Genomic DNA, 20115 nt, shown 5'->3' with positions numbered 1-20115 from the left:
TTGTTCTGCATTTTATTGTGTGGACAGTGAAGGGGACTTTATCCTGAGATAACCAAAGGCAAAGTCAGTTATACAGCCACATAATATCAGAAGAGCTACAGACCCTGAATCCTGCCTTTCACATTTAGGTGATAAATAGTGACACAATCTTCTGAAATATCTGTCTTTACTCCACAGGAAATACTGATGCTTTCACTTGTATCCTGTTCAGTCAGTTATCAGTCTGTGGATGATATAATTTACAGATATCTACTGCTATTCCTGGTGATGAATATTAACACTGATAAAACAAGAAGTGGAGGAGGATTCACCCAGGGCTTGGGAAACTCGACAGACCGCTACAACCTGAAAGGTGATGGTCATCTGACTGATGGGGGTAGCTGAGCTAGCATTACTGCTGGTGCGCTAGCTAATATGCTAGCATAATTAGTGCCGGCTGACCACTACTGACTGTGTGAGCTATTATTACATGTTCTCTTATAGATATGGAATGGGAACTTCCAATCATCAGATGATTCAACTTTGGAAGATACTCGTGAATATACCTGAACAGTGGCTCAGAGAGATCTTTAACTGGATTGTTTTGCATGGACATCCCTGGACTAGTAAGGTGAAATGTTTATTTTGTATAATTCATTTATTTTTTAATTTTCAAAACCGGTCACATGCTCAGTGTAAGTTTTTCCTGACGTATAAGGAAAGATGCTACCATACCATAACCTAAATTATGAACATATTGTCTTGTAAAAAATTACTACAGTGTAGAGCCTGATGTAAAGCAGAAATTAATTAAAAGACTTCTGTGCCCACAGTTATTTTAAGGGTAATGTCTTGAAAATGACATTTGTTGTCTTTTTACTAAAATGATATTGCGCTGTGCCTCCTCATTATCTGATATTATCCAGTTAGACATGCTGAGCTGAACTGGTGGAAGAACAAAGGCTTCTGTGATATTTTTTTCATGTAAAGCATCAATTGGAAGGTATATCTTATATTTAAGGGTTTTTTTAAAAACTGTTTGACTAGAAGTTATGTTTGGATGAATATTCATAAATCTATAATGTCATATTTTGGAGGGAGGTTGTCTTGTCAAGCTGATTAAAAGCTTTATAGCAAATTTCCCTTTACTGTAGAGTTTGACAAATTTTCAAGGACAATTGTGTTATATGCTTCTTCACTGATTAGCTTCTTACAATACAAGTAGACGACCTAGCAAGGCTACAGAAAAGTAGCATGCTGAAGTCTTAAGCTGTCTCTAACACGTGACCGTCGCCTTCCAGGATGTAGTGGTCCCATTTTCCTCAGTGCATACACTAAAAAAGTTCTCTCTTTTCCTAGTTTGCCCACTGCACATACTCACTAGTGTTTCCCTGACTTTACACTAAGATTACAAAATAATTTAAAAAAATATATAAAACCGTCATGGTTTTAAAAAATCATAATACAAAGAGTAAGTAATGAGCTTGTTTGCAGTTTGAGGTTTCCTGTCAACAGCTTTACAGCTTTTCTTTTATAATGGTGGTCTACAGGGAAAGGGGGGCTGTGGCTGCTGTGGCTCAGTAGGTAAAAAGGGTCGTCCACAAATGAAAGGTTTCCATCGACGGCTTTCAGACTGTTCGAGCCAACAGGGATCACACCGGGAGCGGTAAGCGGAAAGGTGGCAGGCTTGCTGTTCTAGTTAACAACAGATGGTGTAACTCTGGTCACGTTACTATCAAGCAGAGTATCTGCCCCCCCGGGTAGGTCAGACCACAACCTGATTCACCTCAAACCCTGTTATGTGCCTCTGGTTAAAAGGCAGCCTGCAACCACAAGGACAGTGAGGAGATGGTTGGAGGAGGCCTATGAGACAATGCAGGAATGTTTTGAAGTGACAAACTGGGATGCACTCTGTGAGCCTCATGGAGAGGACATTGATGGGCTCACTGAGCATTACTGCATTACTGGCTACATTAACTTCTGTGTGGATTGCAATGTCCCTACTAAGATGGTCCATTGTTATCCAAATAACAAACCGTGGGTAACAAAGGACATCAAGGACATCCTGAATGCCAAGAGGAGGGCCTTTATTGATGGTAATAGGGAGGAGGTGAGGGCAATCCAGGCCGACCTGAAGGTGAAGATCAGGGAGGCCAAGGAGAAGTACAGGAGGAAGCTGAAGCGGAAACTCCAGCAGAACAACATGAGAGAGGTCTGGAGCGGAAAGAAGAGCATAACTGGCTTCAGACCGACTGGCAGCAGTGGACAGGGCCAACGAACTTAATCTGTTCTTTAACAGATTTGACACACCGGCTCCTGCTCATCCCCCCTCGAACTCAGCTTCTGTCGGCCCTCAAGCTCCCCTGAGTACTCTGCTCCCCCTCCCCATCAGGCTAACGGCCCACAATAATGAGTCCTAGATCCCCCGCCTGTAACCTCTGCTGTGTGCCTGACTACTGACCAGCTGAGAGGACAGCTGATGAAACTCCACTCAAACAAGGCTGCAGGCCCCGATGGCGTTAGCCCCGGGGTGCTAAAAGCCTGTGCCTTCCAGCTATGTGGAGCCCTTCAACATGTGTTCAACCTGAGCCTGAGTCTTCAAAGGGTCCCTGTTCTGTGGAAGACATCTTGCCTCATTCCTGTGCCGAAGACGCCGCGTCCCAGTGGCTCCAAGGACTACAGACCGGTGGCACTGACCTCCCATATAATGAAGACCCTGGAGAGACTGGTGCTGGAACAGCCCATGGTCAGACCCCTCCTGGACCCCCTTCAGTTCGCCTATCAGCCCCGGCTGGGAGTTGAGGACGCCATCATCTTCCTGCTGAACCGCATCCACACCCACCTGGACAAGCCGGCAAGCACGGTGAGGATCATGTTTTTTGACTTCTCCAGTGCTTTCAACACCATCCGGCCTGCCCTGCTGGGTGAGAAGCTGGCAGCAATGCAGGTGGATGCCCCCCTCGTGTCCTGGATTTTTGACTACGTGACTGGCAGACCACAGCATGTGCGCCTGCAGCACTGTGTGTCAGACAGCGTGGTCAGCAACACTGGGGCCCCTCAGGGGACTGTCCTCTCTCCCTTCCTCTTCACCATCTATACCACGGACTTCAGCTACCACACAGAGTCCTGCCACCTTCAGAAGTTTTCTGATGACTCTGCTGTGGTGGGATGTATCAGCGGCGGTGATGAGTCTGAGTACAGGGCTGTGGTGAGGAACTTTGTCTCATGGTGTGAGCAGAACCATCTGCAGCTCAATACGACAAAGTCTAAGGAGCTGGTTGTGGATCTACAAAGGGCCAAGGCACCAGTGACCCCAGTTTCCATCCAGGGGGTCAGTGTGGACATTGTAGAGGATTACAAGTACCTGGGAGTACACATGGACAATAAACTGGACTGGGCTAAGAACACAGGTCCTTCAACATCTGCCGGACATTGCTGAAGATGTTTTATGAGTCTGTGGTGGCCAGTGCTATCCTGTATGCTGTTGCATGCTGGGGCAGCAGGTTGAGGGTAGCGGACGCTAACAGACTCAACAAACTGATCCGGAAGGCCAGTGACATTGTGGGGGTGGAGCTGGACTCTCCGGCGGTGGTGTCAGAGAGGACGATGCTGGCCAAACTACATGCCATCTTGGACAGTGTCTCCCACCCACTCCATGACGTGCTGGTCAAACAAAGAAGTACCTTCAGCGAAAGACTCATTCCCCCAAAAAGCACCACAGAGTGCCACAGGAAGTCATTCCTGCCGAGGCCATCAAACTCCTCCCTCTAAGTGTAGTCTGTATGACCCTAAGTCATTAAACTGGCCATTGAGCATTACATCTCTGCAATACTTTAGATAATTGTGCAATATCCTGTGTTAATACTCCTGTGCAATATACCCTCTTCAGTTTAAAATTCCCTATTTATTGATAATGATATTTATTCATACCTCTATTACTGCTGTGCAATATCCTCTGTCTCTTTATAAATAAACTACACTTAACTTGTCAGTTCATGCACTATTACTGTACACCATATTATTATCATCAACCGGTAAACCCACTTTGTACTTCACACTTATTTTAATTAATTTTATACTTATACCAACTTGGTACTTAATTTATTTTCTGACCTGTATTATAGTGTTATAATTATATATTTTTTTGCTTAGTACCTATATTCCTGTGTGCACTGATGTGATAGTGAGCTGCTGTAGCAAAAGAGTTTCCCCCCGGGGATCAATAAAGTATTTCTGATTCTGAAGATTGAAGAGCATTAACATTAAGAAAAGGAAGAAGACCAGAAAAAAGAAGTGGAGGTGAAAAAAGCAAAAAACACCAACTATCTCGGTCACAAAGTACTATACTATTATTTTATTTGGCTCTGGAGAACACATTAAAGGGGAAAAAGAATGATCCAAGGTAATAAATATAAAATGAATTGCTGAGAAAATGAAGATTGAAGAGCGACATCATCTAATTTTTTTGGACATGCAACAAATCTTCATGGGGATATGGTACTCTGAGTTAAACCTGATGACAAAGCAACTGTGCAGCAGAGCCTCCTTCTCTACTTACCAGTGTGGTGAAGATATAGTGATAATACTCTGTCATCATCCCCATGGCGAGAGCCTAAGAAAGAGAGTGACAGAAGGAGGCAGAGAGAGAGATTTGGAGAGGGAGAGATTCATAAATGAATAGGGAGGCAGATACAATATTTCATAATATTTTGCACACATGCACACACACATGCATGTGTCTGTTTGTGTGGCTGTATTACTGGCTGTATTACCATGTAATGTGAAGAGGCATATATTCTGCTACTCTGCTACAGCCACAAGCTCAGAGATAAGAAACAAAAACCCACCAAAAAGAAAAAAACAGCTAAATAAAGCAAAAGACAGAGCTCTGCCTCATAAATTTGGCATATGTAGGGAAATATATTGTAGAGGATAATGCATGATTCTATAGATTAGGCACATCTGGGGAAATTTTCAGAAACACATACAAGGAAGTCACTCTGCAGTAACGAAGTCCACGGTGGAGTTGTTGTGGGAGATTGTTTGAAAGCTGCTGTTTATTTGAATTTGCCACAGCAAAATTTGGGGGGAAAAACCAAGGTAGTGAGGTGTGATACTCATGCTGTTGATTTGAATGTGTAAAAATACAAATATGGTGATAATGTGATCCAGTGCTGGCTCTGTTTGAAACAGACCTTACTGGCATTGTCAAGGTGCAAGCAGCTGATCAACATTTAGTATGAACATGTAGTGCACCAATCACTGTGTATGTACCAGGATTTGGGTTTTGCTTTATTTCACCACACATATGGATATCATGTATGTATCCTAGGAATTATGTCCACATTGGACAATTCTGCACCTAACAAATTACATCCAGTGCCAATGCAGGAAGAAATGTGTCCTTTATGCAGTAAACAGGCATATAAACAGAAAGTAAGGGTTTGGAGGTTGGGGTGGTGAATGGGCGTTTTACATGCTTGTAAACCAGACCAGACCAGAGTTCATGCCCCGTTATGAATCTGCAATTAACATGAGCTGTTTTATTAACCATAATCATGATCTTTCACTAACATAGTTGCCATCCACAGATATTGTAAATAAAAGATAAAAAAAAAATTGGGATTGAATGTAAAACAAAGTAAATGAACATCAATTCAGGATTTCACAGAATTGTCCCATTTCAAAATTCTTGTCTTGGGACAGGTTTAGTTAATGCTATATTAACCAGAAACATTATGTTTCAGCACTTCAAAGTCTGATGCTGTGGTATGGTGGATTGTTTGGACGTGACTGACTGCCCCAAGTCACTAAGACTGGGTATACTGGACATTCTTGTTTACACTAACATTGATATGATTTTAATAGTATATATTATATTCAACACCATCATTTTCTTGCTATCTTACTTTGAGGAATACTCTTTCATTTAATAAAAGTCAAGGTTCTAGAATCTTGGAAAAATTCAGCTTTTAGTCAGGAAACATCTGATCAAAGTGAAGGTAAACAAGATTATGAATCTGATAAGACTTTTTCATACCTGAAATGTTTTGATACTTGGTAGGCTACGGTCAGTACAAAAAGAGTATTGTGGTTCAATACCCAACCTTACAAGAATGCAAGTAAGATGGAAAATGAGATTGACACAGCAGATTGGTACAGCTTTGAATATGCCAAACAAATGAGATCAAGCGACCAAAATGAGTTTCGTTCACAGGTTGTCTGGGTTCACCCTCATATAGGGCAAGGAGCTCGGACATCCAGTAGAATCTTGGAGTAGAACTGCTGCTTCTTTGCATTAAAGGAAGCCAGCTGAGGTGGTTGGGGCCTCTGCATAAGATGCTCCCTGGATGCCCCCCAGTGGAGGTAATCCAGGCATCTCCAACTGGGAGGAGGCCCCTGGGCAGATCCATAACATGCTGGAGGGATTTTATATCCCATCTGGCCTGGGAACACCTTGTGATCTCCCAGGAAGAGTTGGAAGACATGGCTGGGGAGAAAGATGTCAGGACTACTTTGCTTTTGCCACAAACAGCAAAATATGAATGGATGGACAAGCAAACATTTGGTTCGCAAGTTTGACACACAGCGGAGGAACCAGTAAAGCAACAGACTATAGAGGTGGTGCTCACTGCTGTTAAAAATAAAATAGTTTACGTAAAATACGTAAAATAGTTACACAGCTTAATAGAGGAACCAGAGTCATATGAACATGAGGGGCCGGTTGCTTACGCCTGGTCTTAAGCTAAGTTGGTCGTAACTTGGCATTCTAAGTCTGACCTCGTAGTTATGCTGGTTACACCACCTACCTAGGCTTAAGCCTTCTTCTAACCGTGCGTAAATCTAGTCAGGAGCAGGCATAAAGTCAAAATCTAGGTCTGATGACACCGATAATCGCTCTGAGGACTGAACAAGAACAGTGGCATAACACCATCAGCGCCACCACTAGGTCACTTCCTGAGTGATGCATGGGAGTCCTCAAGCACAGGTAAACTACATAATATGCATATTTGTCAAGAATTTCCCTTGCACAGAAACTATAATTAGCCTATTTCTTCCATTACTCCCACTTAAAATTCAATAATTGCCTTTATGCTGTCTTTATTCTGAATTATTAATGTCATGCCTAAAATTGTCTGCAAATGTATACTGAATTACTTAACAAATGTGTAAATATGGCAATACATAGGCTACATAACTTGGCAAATGCAGGATTAAGCTAAATAAATAAAATAAAGTTGAAAAATAAAGGTCATTCAATCAAGTGAAAAAGAAGGTTACGGAAAGTAAACAAGTAAACAAAAAAAAGTGAATGAATTAAATTGGCGCATATCTTGGTCAGCACCATAGGATATTGTCATGGGCCAAAGGAGGGAGAGGTGCTGACGCATTGATCAGGACACACAAAGCAGAATTGACCATTCACTGTCTTTCTTTTAAATCATTGCCTTATGTTAATTCTAAATATGAAAAAGACAAAGAAAAATAGACTAAATAAATGAAGAAAGAAACAAACTTGCGAGTTAGTGAGAAATTTGGGCCTGACAGCAGTGGAATTAATTAATTAATTAATTATATTTTCTAGGTTTCACTGCCTTCACAGGGAAATGCGAATGCACCCAGAACAAGTCTGCACCGTAATAGCAGCATGCACTGTCCTCCACAACATCTGTGTCACCAAGAGGATCCCCCTCCCCATGCAACACCATCAGCTGGTCAGGCTCACTGGTAATGATGCGTTTTACGCCAAACAGCAATGATCGGTTTGCCAGAGCGGAAGCGGGGAGCAACCCAGAGCCATGTAGAGAGCTTCGCGATCCGCCATTGCCATAAAAAAAAGGTCCATTGGAGAAAACGTTTACTATTGAGCATTGTTTATATTTTATTTTGTTTATTATGATTATATAGTTTGTGTTAATATGCTTTGGCAACGTTGTATTGTATGCAGTCATGCCAATAAAGCCACTTGAATTGAAATTGAACGGAGATGATGCAACTCTCTCTCTACATGGCCCTGTAGCTCGGAATTAAACAACGACTCATAACACAGTTAATTCACCTTCTATCGTGTGTGTGTGACGGCATTAGATGCGTTTTTCGGTCGTTACCAAAGTAACTACCCAGTTTGCTGCTTCCCGTTTGGTGCTGAAGAGATATAGTTTATGTGCAGATGGTAAGAAACAGGGTTTTTGACAATACGGTTTCTTTTGTTTATTTTTATGATTTCAACACAAATTTGTTGTTCACAATGTAGCATTATTAGGGAAAAAAATATGGTGCATCCCCTGGACACGTCAACAGTGAGTTTACCGAGTCCTTTCGGATTTTAATGCATCAAAGACACAGAACGCGTACCTAGCAACATCACTGAGCGACTGTAGCAAGTTCGCCAACAGAAATATGTACTCACTGGCATCATTACCAAGGCAATCTGTTTCTAAAAATGCATCACTGAGATGAGATTCTAAAGTAGAATCACCTTTCTCTGTATTATTCTATTATCATCCAGACTATGTGGGTGTGTGTGCTGGCTGTGTGTCACCCCACTCCAGCTATATTGGTGTCAGAGTCCTGCCGCCGTGCTGAGACTCAGTAAACCAATATGAATCACAGATTAGGACTGTGTGGAGAGGATGATTAAACAGGCAGGAAGGGATAATAGCTGTTGGTATAAGGTGGGAAACCTTGAGCAAGCCTCCAGCATTCTGTCTGAAGACCAGCCCACTCAGTGGTGATTCACATGGTGCCATTTCGTGGACCTTGTGATGACAGAAGAGTGCCTGAAACCTTTCATAACTTATACATCTATTTTCCAATTTTTTTATGTCACAGGACAGCAAGAACCCCCTGATTTTGTTGTAGCATTTAAAGGTGCATTCGGATACAACTTGAAGCAAATTTTCATATATATTCACATGAATTTTACATCTTGAGTGTTTTTATAATCTGTGCTTCTTGGTAACACACTAGGTCTGTCTAACCAAAAGGGAAAGTTAGAAAAAACTGGAAATACTCTCTTCAAGACCACGTATTAATAAACATAGGATATTGCATATTGCGAAGGACGTGTCTGTTTCAAAATACTGACAAACTCTGCTAGCTGGTCACACTCACTGTGGCAATCAAAGCCAAATGCGTCCCTTCTTTCTATTTGCAAAGCCAAATTCATTTTCATCTCGAGTGCACTGAAAAGAACACCCTAAAATGTTGGGAAAGATGCATTTGCACAGTTGCATTTTTGTCTTCTCACCCACATTGATTCTAGAAGGCACGGACCTATCCAGTCACCTCTCCATTAGCTCAGCTAAATTTATGCAAATGTATGCTCCAATGTATAGCCGTTAGATAGTAAACTGGACGACCTTCGTTCCCGCATCAGTTTCCAATGGGATATCAGGAACTGTAATGTCCTTTGTTTCACCTAAACTTGGCTAAATCCTGGAATAATCCATGCCATTCAACCAGGTGACTCTTTTTCTCTATACCGATCTGACAAATCAGAGGACAAAAGGAAGAGGCGTGTGCTTTGTTGGGACCACTGGCACTCCACAGATGAATTGCTCTTGGTTTGGAGGGCTTTGGAATGGAGGGTGTCTAGGGGGCTGGATTTAAGGTGATTAAAAAATGTGAGCACTCTCTTTTGAATGTTACTTATCAGTGGGTATCTGTCTAATTCTGCTCTACATGCATTTGTTGGTGTTTTTCTGTGTATGTGTAAAATGTATCTGTAGAGTTCTGCATGTAAAGATTCTAATGGATGTTTGTCCCAACAGGTATAGCTATGATGAGTGGACCCCATTATTCACTACCATGCAGCGCTATGGGCTGGATGACACTATCAAATATTTTAAGCCAAATTTGAATTGGAATTTGAAAATGATAAAATTTTCTCTTAATTGCATTTAGAGCTCTTCGAGCTTTTTCTTTTAGTGCATTCACTGCCATGTTGAAACTCCCTGATGCTGTTATGGTTATACCGAGGTAGGTATAACTCATACTGTGTTCAATGATATGATTATTTATGGCTCTTCTCTCTCTCTGCTGCTCTCTCTGTCTCTCTCTAAACCTCTTTCTCTGCCTCTCTCTCAAAAACCTCTCTCTCTTTCTCTCAAAACCTAACATGGCAGCGGCGGATGGCCGCCCACCACTGAGTCTGGTTATGCCTGAGATTTCTGCCTGTTAAAAGGAAGTTATTCTTTGCCACTGTCACCAAGTGCTTGCTCATGGTGGGATTTGTTGGGTCTCAATAATATATATATATATATATATATATATATATATTATAAAGAGTATGGTCTAGACCTGCTCTATAAGAAAAGTGCTATGAGATAGTGCCAATTTATAAGAGAAGTTATTTAAATAAATAAAATTGAATTGAATTGAAAAGTGCAAAAACAGAAAATAAATACAAGGTTTCAAATACATCAATATAAGTGGTTAATGAGAATGTACTCCAGTCAAACTTCATATGTCTGCTAATATTCCAGATGTTTGTACTAAATGTTTGGACAAGAAAGGTACTCTATTTCACTGTCTATGGGAATGTCCAAAAATCCAAAACTTCTCGAAGGATGTTATAAAATGTTAGAGTCAGAGATGCTTAATACCAAAGTCCCTATAAATGTCAAACGCTGTGTGCTAGGAACATATCCTAAGGACTTTATACAAACATCGAAACAGACTAAACTTCTGGACTTTGGACTTCTTGAAGTTAGAAGAGCTATTGCACTATGTTGGAAGAGTATGGAGGCTCCATAATTGAGAATGTGGATAAGAGGATTTTTGCATTGTTTTGGTCTGGAACGGCTAACTTACATAGCTATGGGGAAGCGGAAAGACTTAGTTCAGCTCTGGGAACCATACATGAATATCATGAAAGCTGGAAATGTAGGCTTTACTTGAAAGGAAATTGTCAACAATGTGCTGAAATATTACGTTTTATTTGTATTTTATCCAATATCGGTGCAAGTTGAGTGTTTGCATGTGGATGTATGTGTTTGTGTAATGTACATATTTCTGGTCTCAAACTGTTGTATTGTTACTGTATGTTTCTTTGATGTTATAACATAAGATAATGACAATAAACATTGTAAAAAAACAACAACTATATCATTAGATAATGTGTCTCGGAGGTGATTGGGGCCAAGTATAATAACTTTAGTTTTGTCAGAGTTTAACATAAGAAAATTGCAGGTCATCCAGGTTTTTATGTCCTTAAGACATGCTTGAAGTTTAGCTAACTGATTGGTCTGGCTTGATCGATAGATATAATTGGGTCTCGTAGGCTTAGACTGCCTGGAAGACTTCCCATGATGCACTGAGCTCTTCTCTCCTCCTCTCCCTCTCCATCTGTATGCATTCTTATCCCATTAATGCATGTTACTAACTCGACATCTTCTCTCTCCCGTAGTTTTGCGTTTTCTCATCTCTGTCCTCTCTCCTATTGCTTTCAGCAGGTATTTCTGCCTCCGGAGCTGTTGAGTATCAATCATGGATCTATGGAAACGGCTGTGCATGTAGATGTGGTGGCCAGTAGTTCCCTCAATCTTCGCAACATTTTTGTTTTAATTTGTTATTTTCTCACCTTAATTACTGAAGCACGTATTACTTATGACAATAATACACTCATCAACATTGAAAATGTAAGTGCAGGGATTGGATTAAGTGCAACAGAGCTTGAAATGATCACTGCTCAAGGCATCTCCCGTCCAGACAGCCAGACCAACCGGGCCAAATGTCAAAGTGAAGCGGCATTAGAGCTAACAACATAGGTCGGACCTAAGACTATTCCACTACCCAGTCTACTCCTGGCTAATGTTTGGTCGCAGGAAAATAAAATGGATGAGATAAGACTCCGCAACGGGAAAACACACTGTCCCTCATACTGAGACCTGGTGGCATCACAACATCCCGGATAAAGCTACTGCACTCAACGCGCGGTAAGACTAGAGGAGGTGGACTCTGTGTTTACATCAATGATGCTTGGACATTGTTCCCCAGATGTGGAATTTTTATTGTTAAGATGTTGACCATATTATCACCAGTGTTTTTTGCTGTTGTTTACATTCCTCCAGGTGCAAATTCAAAAAATGCACTACAGGAACTGTATGAGGTCATCAGCAGTCACATGACGAAACAACCAGATGGTGTTTTTATTGTAGCTGGTGATTTTAATCAAACAGGCCTCAGAACAATTTTACCTTAATTCCACCAGCATGTCCACATTGCCACCAGAGGAACAAAGACACTGGACCATGTTTACACGAACATTCCTGGCAGCTACAAACCTCTCCCCCGCCCCTATTTTGGTCAATCAAACCATATTTCCCTGCTTCTCCTGCCTATGTACACCCAGCTGATAAATAGGGTCAGCCATCAGTAAAAACAGTTAAAATGAGGACAGATGAAACCAGCTCTACAGGACTGTTTGTAAACACCAACAACACCAAAGATATGTGGCAGGTGATCAAAAACATTACAGGCACCCCCATCATGTGTGAGGCCATATTACCAGATGAGCTGAAAACATTTTATGCTCGTTTTGATCTCCCCAACCAAGAGTCAGCTGTAAAGGCTACTCTGCCTCCTGAAGACCGGCCATTATCAGTATCCACAGCAGATGTGAGAAGAATCCTGCTAAGAGTGACTATGAGTAAAGCTGCTGCGCCTGATAACATCCCTGGCCATGTACCAATCAGCTAGTGGATGTCATTACTGATAATTTTTAACAAATCACTGTCACAGGAGACCATTGTCCCTGTACCTAAAAAGTCTGCAGTGTCTAGTCTAAATGATTACCTCTCTGTGGCTCTCACCCCCATTCTGATGAAGTGCTTTGAGAAACTGGTTCTACAGCACATAAAAAACAACATCTCAGCCAGCCTGGATTCTCACCAGTTTGCATTCAGAACCAACAGATCCACAGAAGATGCCATTTCCACTGCCCCGCACTCAGTCTTCACCCACCTTGAGAAAAACAACACCTACATTAGAATACTGTTTGTTGATTTCAGCTCAGCATTCAACACAATCTCCCCCATGAAACTGATTGGAAAACTTAGCACTCTGGGCTTGAGTACCACAGTCTTTAATTGGATACTGGACTTCCTCAAAAACAGACCCCAGACAGTTCGGATTGGCGGTCACACCTCTTCCACTCCAGGCCCCCTCCTGTTCACGCTGTACACTCATGATTGCAACCTCCAACGTAGAGATAACTCTGTTGTGAAGTTTGTGGATGACACCACCATCATCGGCTGGATTTCAAACAACAATGACACTTCTTATCCTCTGGATATGACGTGTTTCCCCTCGGGGATCAATAAAGTATTTCTGATTTTCTGATTTCTGGAATCAACAATTTTGCAGAGTGGTGCACAAATTGCAACCTACTGCTCATTGACAGCAAAATCAAGGAGCTGATTGCTGATTTTAGGAAAAAGGAGGCAAAGACACACACTCCTGTCTACATCAGTGGAGCTGAGGTTGAGCAAGTGAACAGTTTTAGGTTCCTGGGAATCAGCATCACAGAGAAGTTCTTGTTAACTTTTACAGAGAAGCAATAGAAAGCATCCTGACTGGAAACATCACAAACTGGCATGGGATGTGTACGGCCCAGGACCGAAAGGCTCTGCAGTGAGTGATTAAACTCAGAAGTTCATTGTTACCCATCTTCCAAGCATCAGTGATATCGGTTGAAGTAAGGTGCCTGCACAAAACCCAAAGGATACTAAAAGACAGTACCCACCCCAGCAATAGCCTATTCACCCTGCTGCCTTCTGGAAAGAGATACAGAAGTATCCACTGTCGTACCACCAGACTACAGAGCAGCTTCTTCCCTCAGGCTGTGAGACTACTTAATTCATCCTCAGCACTCCACCATGTAAAATGTATTTATTTCTATGACTTACCTAATCTATTGCGTATAATTTTTGTACATTTTGTTTTTGAGTAGCAAAAAGGGAACTACATGCACAATCTCATTATACTACCCTGTGTTGTAAAATGATCAATAAATCTATCTTGTATCTTACATGACTGCAGGCCACTTACTGCTCCATGTCCTGCTCGACAACCACTACTACAATTATTATTATTATTATTATTATTATTATTATTATTATTATTATCACTATGATTACTATTTTCACTGCCCCCCCAATCATACACATATATTTATTCCTATTCCCTTTCTATTTAAACTCTTTGTAATGCACAAATTGAAGGAACTGGTGGGATTACATTTCACTGTAATTGTACCATATATGATTACATGTGACAAATAAACTTGATTGATTGATTGATTGATTGAGTCTGATGAGAAGAGCAAGTTTAATCTTCGTGCATCCAGCACAGAGATCCTAAATGTTTAGCCTAGCTTAGTGCAAAAACTGGAAGGGGGGAAAATCTAGCTTAACAAAAGTTACAACTCAAGGTATATTTAGACCAACTTTTCAGTTGGCGTTATTAGCTGAACGGTTTGTGAAGTGTGTGTTTAGTTGCCCCAAACACCCAATGTTCCGACTGTACAAATCATCATTTGTATAAGCTAGCTAGCAATGATCGCACCGATAGTGTGCGTGTGTGCAGTGTGACTGTGTGTGTGTTTGTGACAGCTCAGCCTCAGATCTACTGATTTCAGAACTTACCAGGAACTTTAGTTCCCTCCAGTTTCTCTCCTTTTTCCTCTCGTCTCTGCAATATGTAATGCTAGATTTTTAAGGTGTGGTCAGACAGAACATGATGCTTATTTTAGATATGGCGCAATTGACCGTTCACTGAACCCTGTCCCCCAACAGTAATTGTCCAATAATATCAGCAACCTTAACTAGGCATGGCTGGTCTGTCAAGCTTATAGGCAGATTTAGGCCATATTTGGGTGGGATTTAGCAAAATATATTTTCTGCCCACCCAAAAATATTCTATAACCCATTGTGTGTGTGTATTGTGCAATCTGTCCTGAAGTTTGTTATGTGCCACACGGCAACATCTTTTATCCTATCTACTCCACAACCTTGGTTATGTTCAGTTTTCTAGGCTGCAGCCTTGGAAGCCTGTATTTTCATTGTCTGACCAGTCTATGTACGTAGCTAACTCCAAGGTTGTTTGCAGATCAGTGAAAATGCAGACTACCTGGGCTGCTGCTGCCTAAATTGAACAAAGCCCTTTTGCATCAAGTCCTGCCCTACTGTGTTGTGATTGGCTACCTTTGACGCGTCAAAGTAGTGACTGGATGCTAGCTCCACCGGTTTTTCTGTTGAATTTTCGGCAAGTCCCACTAGCATCACTAGTAACAGTGTTTGCCCCCTTCCTGATTTCTTATTTTTTTGCATGTTGGTCATACTTAAATGTTTCATCAAACTAATTTAAATATTAGTCAAAGATAACACAAGCAATGTCCACACTGGCCCCCTGGCATGAATTTTGGCCTACTCATCTTTGCTACTCATTGTTGTAATTCAGCCACATTGGAGGGTTTTCGAGCATGAACTGCCATTTTAAGGTCATGCCACAGCATCTCAATAGGATTCAGGTCAGGACTTTGACTACAACTCAAGTGGGCCAAAATTCCTCCACAGCGCTGTAAAAGACTCATTGCAAGTTATCGCAAACAATTGATTGCAGTTGTTGCTGCTAAGGGTGGCCCAACCAGTTATTAGGTTTAGGGGGCAATCACTATTTCACACATGGCCATGTAGGTTTGGATTTTGTTTTCCCTTAATAATAACAACCTTAATTTAAAAACTGCATTTTGTGTTTACTTGTGTTATCTTTGACTAATATTTAAATTTGTTTGATGATCTGAAACATTTAAGTATGACCAACATGCAAAAAAATAAGAAATCAGGAAGGGGGCAACAACACTTTTGCACACCACTGTATATATATGCACATAACAGCAAGGTGTAAGATGCAGGCAGCCACCTGTAACCTCTGCTGTGTGCCTGACTGCTGACCAGGTGAGAGGACAGCTGATGAAACTCCACTCAAACAAGGCTGCAGGCCCCGATTGCGTTAGCCCTGGGGTGCTAAAAGCCTGTGCCCCCCAGCTATGTGGAGTCCTTCAACATGTCTTCAACCTGAGCCTGAGTCTTCAAAGGGTCCCCATTCTGTGGAAGACATCTTGCCTCATTCCTGTGCCGAAGACGCCGTGTCCCAGTGGCTCCAAGGACTACAGACCAGTGGCACTGACCACATAATGAAGACCCTGGAGAGACTGGTGCTGGAACAGCTGCGGCCCATGGTCAGACCCCTCCTGGACCCCCTTCAGTTCGCCTACCAGCCCCGACTGGGAGTTGAGGACGCCATCATCTTCCTGCTGAACCGCATCCACACCCACCTGGACAAGCCGGCAAGCACGGTGAGGATCATGTTTTTTGACTTCTCCAGTGCTTTCAACACCATCCGGCCTGCCCTGCTGGGTGAGAAGCTGGCAGCGATGCAGGTGGATGCCCCCCTTGTGTCCTGGATTGTGGACTACCTGACTGGCAGACCACAGCACGTGCGCCTGCAGCACGGTGTGTCAGACAGCATGGTCACCAACACCGGGGCCCTCAGGGGACTGTCCTCTCTCCCTTCCTCTTCACCTTCTACACCACGGACTTCAGCTACCACACAGAGTCCTGCCACCTTCAGAAGTTTTCTGATGACTCTGCTGTGGTGGGATGTATCAGCGGTGGTGAGGAGTCTGGTGGTTGTCTCATGGTGTGAGCAGAACCATCTGCAGCTCAATGCGACAAAGTCTAAGGAGCTGGTTGTGGATCTACGAAGGGCCAAGGCACCAGTGACCCCGGTTTCCATCCAGGGGGCCAGTGTGGACATTGTGGAGGATTACAAGTACCAGGGAGTACACTTGGATAATAAACTGGACTGGACCAAGAACACTCAAGCTGTTTACAAGAAGGGCCAGAGCCGCCTCTATTTTCTGAGGAGGCTGAGGTCCTTCAACATCTGCCGGACAATGCTGAAGATGTTTTATGAGTCTGTGGTGGCCAGTGCTATCCTGTATGCTGTTGCATGCTGGGGCAGCAGGTTGAGGGTAGCGGACGCCAACAGACTCAACAAACTGATACGTAATGCCAGTGACATTGTGGGGGTGGAGCTGGACTCTCTGTCGGTGGTGTCAGAGAGGAGGATGCTGACCAAACTACATGCCATCTTGGACAGTGTCTCCCACCCACTCCATGACGTGCTGGTGAAGCAAAGGAGCACCTTCAGCGGAAGACTCATCCCAACAAAAAGCACCACAGAGCGCCACAGGAAGTCATTCCTGCCTTTGGCCATCAAACTCTTTAACTCCTCCCTCTAAGTGTTAGTCTGTATGACCCTAGGTCACTAAACTGGACATTGGTCATTACATCTCTGCCATACTTGAATAATTGTGCAATATTCTGTGTATTACTCCAGTGCAATATTTAGTTTTCCTATGTTAGTTTTTCCTATTTATTGATATTGATATTATATACCTCCATTTCTCCTGTGCGATATCTTAATAATCTCAATAAGCTACACTTAACTCGACAGTACATGCACCACTACTTATTACTTATATTATTACATTGTATTATTATACAGTATTATCATCATCAACCGGTAAACCCAATTGGTGCTTCACACTAATTTTATCTTATACTTATTCCCACCTGGTACTTAATTTATTTTCTGACCTGTTTTTATAGTGTATTGTATTATATTTTTGCTAGTACTTTCTCCTGTGTGCACTGATGTAAAGGCGAGCTGCTGTAACAAAGAGTTTCCCTTCGGGGATCAATAAAGTATTTCTGATTCTGATTCTGATAGATTTAGCAATTCCAAGCGACAGCAACATCAAGAAGAAGGAACACGAGAAGTTCGAAAAATACCAAGGGCTGAAAGAGGAGCTAGAAAAGATGTGGAGTGTAAAAGCAACAGTGGTGCCAGTGGTAATCGGAGCACTATTGGCTGTCACCCTCAAACTGGGAGAGATTCCAGGTACAACATCTGAAGTCTCCAGAAGAGTGCAATCCTAGGAACAGCTAAGATACTGCGCAGAACCCTGAAACTCCCAGGGCCTTTGGTAGAAGACCCAAATGTTTGTTTATTTTTTTATTGTAGCAGACATACTGTTTTACACCCAGATTTTATGTCCTCTGCATCAAAGATTTTATGTTCTCTCCTGACTGTTCAGTCCAGTTTTCAGCTGTGTTTTTCTGTTATTGATTTGTTTTTAAATTTCTAACTAATTTCTCTAAGACTATTTTGTAGTTTTTGAATGGTATATTTAACAAGTTTTCCCCTGCTAGTCTTTGTGTTACACGTCTTGGGCCAATCTCTGTACTGGAAACACAGAAATCAAATTAATATCGACCTTCTCACATGACTGTTGTTTCTACAGTATTTTGGGGGTAAAGGCTTGGCTGATAGCTGATGAAGAATACTTACGATCTCTAACTTATTGGTGTGTCATGTAATGAGAATATCAGAGCAGGACAGTTAACTTCATGACCTTCCCCAACAATCTACCACTGAGGCATTAAAAATGCTGGGAGAGTTAGTGCTGGTGGTGAATCATGTAGTCTTAAATATTTGATAAATCCTGCAAGCAGGCGAAATGCTTGCTGAGTTACTCATTGCAAAGTTCCACTTTTACGCCATATGACATTCTTGGGCTGCATGGAAAAGCCATTGTGCAGAATTGAGTAAAAATAGCTAAAGTCTAATGTAGCAGCTTCCTTTTCCCTGTAGGGTATATGTTAAATCACCACTCTACAGAAGCTACAGTGCAATTAATGTTAATTTCTGATCTTTAAATTTTACTGTTTTCTTGTAAAGATAACAAGAACTGAATCTTTGTATGTAAGTATTATTCTTATCAAGAGTGAACATCCTCCAAAACAGCACATAGGCTACCTGTCATGGGAGATAAAACTCATTCATGAGCTACTTGAAATAGTTTTTGTGGGACTGGCAGCTCCTTAAGGCAATGTGAGGCAGGTTTTACTCACTGATCCCCTAAATCTGTAGATTAAATGGGCATGTAATTTGTGAAAAGCTGTGACCAGTTTACTGCTAAATTGACTCATTTTGAATAAGAAGCTAAGATCTTGTGTGCAGTGGTGGACTGGGACAAAATGAAATACATTTTTCACCAAGACTGGCCCATCACTTTGGAGCCCCTGAAAGGTCACGATGGAAGCGCACAGTAGGAGTGGGCGCACCCTCAGCTGTGTCTGGCTCAGGTGCAAGTCTGTATCATTGCAGCTAGATGGATAACTAGCAGAGCTATTGTGGCTGTAGCCATGGCTGTGTTATTATGATTATGGCTGTGACACATTAGTTTATAATGGGTGTAACACCACTACATGCAGGGGTTTTATGTGTGCAGTGGATTGACATGATTGTGCTGGTTGAGCGTTGTATTGATGCTACTGTAATCCTGAACTCCTGTAATGTAATGGTAACACATCTGTCATATCTGATAGAAGCACAGCAGGTTAAAATCCTGTGTGGCTTAACAGGGGTATTAAAGAGTAGTCACAGTACAGCTACCGTAGCCATATCCATAGCATCATGGATTCAACCACAAAAGCAATAATGAGCAATGACCAACAAACTAACTGTTCCTATGGATTTGACATGGTTTACACAGCACAAACATCACATGTGAAGTTGGGAATCATAGAAAATTACAATTGTCTTTTGTTATGAATTGGCACTATATAAATAAAATTGAGCTGAATATGAATTATTCTTGTGCACTCAACTTATAATTCAATATAAGCCTCTGACATGACCAACAGCAATGGTTTTCACGAGTTCACCTGGAACGCCCAAACCGCAAGTTAGTCTGTTTCTCTCTGCCGTTGTTTGTTCACATAGAGCCTGACGTTAGCTAGCTATTACTTTTAGCTTAGCGCTTGTTCCAGTGGACCTCTGCCAGACTAGCATAACGTCAGATAAAAATTCACTTTAACCAGCCCTGTTCTATGTGAGAAAACAGCGGCAGAGACAAACAGACTTACTTGCTGTTGCCATTGTCGTAGGTTTGCAGTGATGCCAGAGGCTTCGGAGTGGACAAGAGGACGGCTGGTTCAGGAAGAGTGACGTTCTCTCCTTAGTATGCAGATAATATGTAAAATTTCAAAATGAAGTCATGAT

The 20115-nt window shown here is 42.0% G+C and overlaps 1 protein-coding gene across 4 annotated transcripts in view; it reads right to left on the bottom strand.

Moving 5' to 3' along the window:
* The window catches only part of grik2 (glutamate receptor, ionotropic, kainate 2), a 342363-nt gene that overhangs the window by 201372 nt on the left and 120876 nt on the right, over positions 1 to 20115 (bottom strand). For all 4 annotated transcript variants that reach the window (XM_044207865.1, XM_044207861.1, XM_044207863.1 and 1 more), the window contains one exon: positions 4538 to 4591. In XM_044207865.1, the coding sequence (XP_044063800.1) occupies positions 4538 to 4591 (54 nt within the window). The remainder of the gene's footprint in view (positions 1 to 4537; positions 4592 to 20115) is intronic.

The sequence above is a fragment of the Siniperca chuatsi genome, linkage group LG9 (assembly GCF_020085105.1).
Source record: "Siniperca chuatsi isolate FFG_IHB_CAS linkage group LG9, ASM2008510v1, whole genome shotgun sequence".
NCBI classification, from domain to species: Eukaryota; Metazoa; Chordata; class Actinopteri; order Centrarchiformes; family Sinipercidae; genus Siniperca; species Siniperca chuatsi.
This window is presented reverse-complemented; position numbering and strand designations above follow the sequence as displayed.